Source organism: Petaurus breviceps, unplaced genomic scaffold (assembly GCF_028583685.1).
Source record: "Petaurus breviceps papuanus isolate PSGF00001 unplaced genomic scaffold, PetGlider_PUasm1.0 185, whole genome shotgun sequence".
Lineage (NCBI taxonomy): Eukaryota > Metazoa > Chordata > Mammalia > Diprotodontia > Petauridae > Petaurus > Petaurus breviceps.
In genome coordinates this window covers 41,291,214-41,298,475 of record NW_027185797.1, presented here as the reverse complement: position 1 = coordinate 41,298,475, position 7,262 = coordinate 41,291,214, and the positions used below count along the sequence as shown (strand labels likewise).

At 49.6% G+C, this 7,262-nt stretch overlaps 1 protein-coding gene across 1 annotated transcript; it reads left to right on the top strand.

Moving 5' to 3' along the window:
* The first annotated feature begins 1,949 nt into the window (after positions 1–1,949).
* Positions 1,950–5,416, top strand: LOC138161544 (insulin growth factor-like family member 1). Its single transcript, XM_069088287.1, has 4 exons — positions 1,950–2,121; positions 3,697–3,744; positions 3,910–4,177; positions 4,520–5,416. Exons 1-4 carry the CDS (start codon positions 2,097–2,099, stop codon positions 4,521–4,523), a joined length of 345 nt encoding a protein of 114 aa, XP_068944388.1. The 5' UTR covers positions 1,950–2,096; the 3' UTR covers positions 4,524–5,416.
* Positions 5,417–7,262: the final 1,846 nt, after the last annotated feature.

Below are 7,262 nucleotides of genomic sequence, written 5' to 3'. Positions count from 1 at the left end.
GTTGTAGTTATCTGCTATGACTTTTTAAATTGGGAGGCAGGAATTTGGAAAGGAGAGGGGAGAACACCAATGACCCAAAAGAGGGTCAGAGTAGCATGAAAAGGAAAAAGAACAGGAGAGAAAGGACAGAAATAGAAAGGAGACACAGAATAGCAGGATAGCTTTGAGACTAACATGTGAATTTATTATTTATTATATAAACTTTTAAAGATAAAATGTATGTAATTATGTGGTGAATTTATTATTTATTATTTTATTATATAAACTTTTAAAGATAAAATATATGTAATTATGTGAGAGTGAAATGAAATGCAAACTATATATAAAGAAGAGGTGACTGCATTTTAGGCATAATCTTCTTTTCTCTGAATTTCTTTGTCCATGGAAATGCCTGTGTTCATTAATGTTTGCCAGATCTGGAATAACCACAAAAAAGTTATTTAAAAAAAGAGAAAAAAAGACATCCAAGGAAAACTTGGCAGCAAGCCCAGCAGAAGGCTCAAAGCCGAGAATCTCATTCCTATTTATAGCTGCTGCTACATTAGTTAAATTGTACCTAATTACAGTAGTTATCTGGCTCAGTGGCCTCACAGAATGTCAAAACAGCAAGAGGGCTTAGAAAAAATATGAGAGCCAGTAAAGTGTTTTGAATAGGGAATGTCAGAGCTGGGAGGGCTCTTAGAACAGGGGATGTCAGGGCTGGGAGGGGCCTTAGAACAAGGAATGTCAGAGCTGGGACCTCAGACCAAATCATTCCCTAATCAAAAATCTTCAGAGGTTTCCTATTGCCTCTAGGATAAATACAAATTCTTTATTCTGCTATTTTGGGGTCCTTCTGTACAGACTCAGTCTCCATTTCCAGACTTATTTCCAATTACTGTCCCTCATACCCTCTGAGTTCCAGCCATGTGGGACACCCCACCCCCACTGAGGGCATTCCCCAGGTCTGATTGGTCATGAGGACCATTTTCCTTGTCCTCTTGCTCCATCCAGACCATTCTCCTGCATGAAGTCTTCCCTGATCCCCCCAGTGTTCCCTCTTTGGATTTTCCCAGGAGGTCTTGGGAACACCATTCTTTCCCTTGGCTCCTCCATGCTGGGCCTTACATGGCCTGGTCTGGGCTCACTCCATCCCCCTCCCCCCCAGCAGGACAGAACCTTCCTGCTGACTGGCTTGGGGCTCATGGTCACCTTTGCATCCCTGGTCACTGAGACAGCATTTTGCACATAGTAGGCACTTAATCAATATTGAATTAGAGACACTTAGCCCCAACTTCCCATTTTTACATCAGGTTAAAACGAATCACTAAGAAAGAAAGTGGTTCAAACACGAAGCTGACAACCAAGCGGACCCCCTCTCCAGGCCGTCTTCTCGGCTCCCTCATCCCATTGGCGTCTCTCATGGGGCATGCCAGCTAGCTCTGATTCCACTTCTGGGCTGGGACCCATTGCCCGGAGGCACTGTTTCCCAAACCAGCATCTATCCTCAGTTTCCCCTTCTGATCCAGGACCCCATGTTCTCCTTCTGGTGACTGATGCTGTCCTCCCTGAATCCCAAACCTTTTGTCTTCCTGCCCTCCTGAGCTGGGTTCAGCCTGGAATCACAGAATTTGGAATGATTTTGGCTTAAGGGGCCATGGAGGAACAGGCTGGTCAAGAAGAGAGTGGAAGAAAGAAATTCAAGGGACATTGAGGGGCAGGAAGAGGATCGTGGCTCTTCTCCCTTTCTTGAGGCTACTAGCCAGCTCAAGGGGGTGGGTGGGTAAGGGAAGTCTGCTATGGGCAGAGAATGGGTTTCCCCTCCTCCTCCCCATCCCTCCTCTTCTTCTCATTTTTCCTCCCTTCCTTTCCCCTCTTCTCCTCTTTACTTTCCCTCTCTTCCTAGCTTCTCCCCACCTCCACTACTCTATGCCTAGCTCCAGGACCTGACTAGTCTTGACTAGTCTCTGCTAGTGAGGGCTGTTACGTCACCTTCCTCCAACACTGATAAAAGCGCAGGATCCCAGGGAAAAGAGTATCTCTGCTACCAAACTCTCAAGCAGTTGGCAGCTGTGGTGCTGGTACCAAGTCCTCCAGACTCTACTCAAACAGTACTCATGGCATCGAGAAACTACATCACAGGTAAGAGCGTTCATGGGGATTCACCTCCTGGACCCCTGGGCCCCGGCCCCATTATGCACCCATCAGCTCCTCTGCCCTCAGCTTGGTCCCAACCCCAGGGCTAATTCTGCTCTTGCTGCTTCCCAGCTGGCATCCCAATCTTCTGATCCCTCTAGCCTGAGACCTGACCTACAGCCCCTAACATTCATCTCGGTTCCAGCCCCATCCAAAGAGTACCTTGTTGCCTTCCCAATTCAACCCAAACCTGGACCCTGACCATTACACTTGCTTACTATCTGTGTGACCTCTCTGGGACTCACTCCTCACTTGCAAAATCAGATGGTTGGATTAAAAAGCCCTTACAGTGCCTTCTAGCCATGATCCTATGTCAGTCCCCCAAACATCACTCTAGCTCTTATCATCCCCCCATTCTGACCATAGCCTAACCCTCACTCTGATTCTCACCATTGAACACTGACCTGAACCCTTCAGCCATCTCTGGTCCTGATCCAAAACACTCCACCAGTTCTACTGACTTGGACTCTGATCTCACTCAGGTCTCCCCAAAAGCTTTCCCCCAGCTCCTCACAGAATCCTTCTGAGAAGCCAAAGAGGAAGGGCCCCCTTAGAGCTGCTTAATCCAGGGACCGAGCATCTCCATCCCACCCCCCACATTCAGAGGCTCATGTATTCAGAGCTGGGAGAACCCTGGGGGGAGGGGGTGTCAAACTTCCTCATTTGACAAAAGATGAAATTGAGGACCAGGGCAGTTGTCATTTCTCCAAAGTTAAAAAAAAATCCTAAGAACTAGACTATGAACCTAGGTTCCCAAATTCCAGATCTGGGGCTCACAGAAAAGCACCTGCATTTGTGAACTGGGAGAGCTCTGAACCTCACCTGACCCCAACCCAAATCTGCTTAGCCCAAACCCAACCCGACCTCAAAAAGCCAAGGCTGCCATTTACCCCCAGCCCTGAGTGAATCATGGACCCAGCATAAAGCAGGTCCCCCCACTTCTAGCCCAGGCCAGTCCTGGCTCCCAACCATTCCTGATTGCCAGACCCCAGGAGACAGGAGAGCACAGCAGGAAGGCCCTGGAGTTGAAATCTTGGGCTTCGACTCTGGTCCTTCCAGATACCAGCTGGGTGTCCCTCCAGCAAGTCTGTTCTCTGGGCTCCATCATTCCCGCAAAATGACGGGGTTGGACCCTTTCCATTTGGCTAGTCATGAAAAGACCTAAGGGCCACCTTCCTTCCTTTCATCATTTTACAGCTGGGGTAACTCAGGTTCAGAGACAGGCAAAGCCTTTCCTAGGGGAGAGTCAGCCTCCCAAGCCTTTGGCTCCATTTCCCCAGCCTAGGGCCCTGTCCTCTACCCTGCTGCCTCCTCTCAGCCTCCTGATGTAGCCAACCCTGGTGCCCGCCTAGACCTTCTGCCTCTTGACCTCCAACCTAGCCTGAAGGAACCCTGGCCCTAACCCTCCAAGAGAGACTAGAAATGCAAAGTTCAGCCCCAATCCTAACTCCATCCTGGGCCCAAAGCAGCACCACCCAAAGGCCCAGGCTCACCTCACCTCTTTCTCTTTCTCCTCCGCAGTCATTTTCTCCATCTTCATCATGGTTATCCTGTCCTCAGGTGCTCCAGGTAAGGAGGGGAAGGCAAAGCAGGGAGGAAGGTTGTGGAGGAGAGGGAAAGAGCCATGGGGGGAGAGGGAGGGAAAGGTGGGGGAGCAGGCATTGGGGCACTTCTGGGAGCCTTTCTTCCTGAGCCTGTGGAGCTAATAGTCTGTATCATTTACCCTCCGTGCAGTGACCCCACAGGGTCCCCAGGTGATCATGTGCCAGCCCTGGCTTCTGTGTGGTATGGTGGCCTACAACCCCCAGGACAGTCAATGCTGCAATGATGGCAGTGTCCAGTCCTTGTCCCTTCAGTGCGGTCCCAAACTCGACTTTAACCCCTGCTCTCAGCATTGCTGCCCCTTCTCTGACCAGGAAAAGTACATTGTAGTTAATAAGACCAAGGGAGGAACTGAGAAAAGCGATTGTGAAATGGCAAGCTTCAAAAGAGCTCATGTCAGGTAAGGATCCTCTCTCTCATCCCCTGCTTTCCCAGAACACTATGGAGCCTTGGAGGCTTGGGAGGGGGACGTAGCTGAACTCTGTCCCTTGGGGTCATATCTGGCTATGTCAAACATCTAGCTGGCAGAGAATCCTGAAACCTGAATTCTAGACCCAGTTCTCCCACTGATTCCCTGTGGGATCCTGGGCAAGGTTTTCCCTTTATGGGACCTCAGTTTCCTCATTGGTGAAAACCCAATGATCTCTAAGGGTCCTCACAGCTTTGAACCCCATCTTCTAGGTTCTAAGATTTCTTCCAGCTCTAATGTTCTATGTTCAATGATACTATTTTCTCTCTCCAGGTGAAAGTTGACCAGAAGACTCCTCCTTTCTCCAAAGGCACTTCCCAGACCTCAAGATATAAAAGGACTTGATGTTGACACAAAGCCTGGCTTTCTTCAGTGGATGGGCCTGGGGGGCAGGAGGAGGGAGAAGTCTCCTGGGCAGGGACCCTTGGACACACTGTCCTGTTCCTCCTTTGTGGATCTGCCTAGAGGGAGGTCATCCATATGCCTTTGCTGGACCTGGGCATAGAGACTTGGGGGGTGGGGTAAGTGTGCCTTCAGGGATACTCACTTTCTGTCTCATTCCTGTTTAGTTTGGGAAGGTCAGTATTACTCACGCACAATTCACTGGGTGCTAGGCTCTCTCTTTCTTCTTATGATATATTAAATAATAATAATAATCACCTCCTTATACAAAGCCATACCACCCATTCCCTTTCACTTTCATTGGAGCCTCTCACAAATAGCCTTGGGAGGTAGATAGTGCAGTATTGGCCCCCTTTTTACAGATGGGGAAACTGAGGCCCAGAAAGGAATCAGGACTTGCCCAAGGTCACACAGTGGGTCGCCTGAGATTGCAATATAGATCTCCTTACGCAGAGCCCCCTCAATGCACGCACAGATATGGAAACGCAAACACCCGCCCTCACCTTCAGTTCCTCTGGTTTCTCTCCCTCTTTGGGACCTGGTTCATAGCTTGGTAAATGCCAAGTCCTGGATTTGGGGGCGGGAGGGGGAAGGGTAGCAAACTGAGCTGTGAAGACGGAGGCCCCCGGCAATGCTGGATACGCACAATGAAAGGAGGGGAGGAGCCCGGAGCCTGCAGACCCCAGATCCCAGTCTGGTTCCGCTCTGGGCGGGGAGGGAAGGGGACTTATTGGGAGTGAGAAGGAAGACAGAAATAAAGCTACTGCCTTGGGCTTCCAAATTTGGCCTGCTTGCGTCACCTTTGTTGCCAAGGATGGGGAGGAACTGGAGCCATGCCACTGGTGGGGAAGGATTTCCCTTCTTTACCTGAACCCAATCCAACAGCCCTCACTGTGGCTGGGAACCTGGGTGCAGCATCAGCCGGGGGAAAGTGAGCACAGAGCTCCCTCTTGTGGGCACAAAGGGAAGGAGCGGTCCCTGGTCATTCAGGGCTGTTAAAAGGGACTTGGGAAATTCACAGTGATTGGAAATGAGAGTTCATGATAACAGCTGACATTCCTGGAGGCTTTCATACTTACAAGTGCGTTCAATAACAAATCATCTCATTTTCTGCTAGGAGCAGAGCTGGGAAGCACCTTAGAGGTTGTCTAGCCCAGCCCCCTTACAGACAAAACCAAGGTTCAGAGGCAGAGAAGAGCAGACAGGGGATTTGAATCCAAGACTTCTAAAGCTAGCCTTCCTCCTACTGCACCACACCACCAGTGAAAAGGAGGCTCAGGAATGGGAAGGGACTTGCCCAAGCTACCAAGAACATCAGGACCTGAGCCCTGGTCTCTTGCTCCAAATGCTAGAGAGCCTTACTTGCTGAATCGCTGAAATGTGGCTAGGAAATTATCTAGGAAAGACTAAGCCAGGAGGGCTGGAAGGGTCCCCAGGCAGGCCACCAAAGTGGATGGACAAAGGAGAAGTCATGCTCTTTATGTCACCAGCCACTCCTTCTGTCTAGTGCTGTCCCCTGAAGCCAAGCAGTCAATTAGTCAATAAATATTTAAATGTCTACTTCATGTCAGGCACTGTGCTAAATCCTGAAGCTACAAAGAAACAAAAAGCTGCCCTGACCTCCAGGAGTTCACAGTCTAATAGAGGAGACAGCATGCAAACAGCTATGGACGTAGCCCATCAGCAAGGAATAGGATAAAATGAAAATAATCAGCAGAGGCAATGCATGAGAATTATCAGAGATAAGGTGAGGCTTCCTATAGAAGGTGGGATTTTAGGGGAGACTTGAAAGAAACCAAGGAAGCAGGTGCAGATGAGGAGAGAAAGAATTCCGGGAATGAGGACCAGCCAGAGAAAATGTCTGAAGTCTGGAGATGGAGTGTCTTGTAGGGGGACAGCAAGGGAGCCAGTATTACTGGGAGACAGAATACTCCATGGGATGTAAGGTATAAGAAGTCTGGAAAGGAGGGAGAGGTCAGGTTATGGAGGGCTTCCAGTGCCCAACGGAGGATTTTATATTTGATCCTGGAGGTGATAGGGAGCCACTGGAGTAGAGTAGGGGTGACATGACCAGATCTATACTTCAGGAAAATCACTTTGGTGGCCGAATGGAGGATGGACTGGAATGGGGAGAAACTTGTGCCAAGGAGACCAACCAGTAGGCTATAGCAATAGTCCAGGGGTGAGAGGATGAGGGACTGCTGCAGGGTGGGGGCAAGAGCCAGAGAGAGAAGGGGGCACATGATGCTGCCAAGGTGAAATTGACAGGCCTTGGCAGTAGATTGGATATGAGTGAATGGGGTGAGGACAGGAGTGGAGAGGAGAGGAGAAGAGAGAAGAGGAGAAGAGAGAAGCAAGTAGAGGAGAGGGGAGGTGAGGAGAGGAGAAGGAGAAGGAGAGAGGGTGGGTAAGTAGAAGATGATACACTGGGAATCTGGGAGACTGGGAGGAGAGTGGTACCCTTAACAGTAATGGGAGAAGTACAGAAGGTAGGAAGGTTTGGGGGAAAAGAGATTGAGTTCCATTTTGGGAATGCTGAGTTTAAGATGTCTAAAGGGCATTCAAGATATATAATAGGCAGTTGGATATATGAGGAGGCAGCCAGGTGACACGA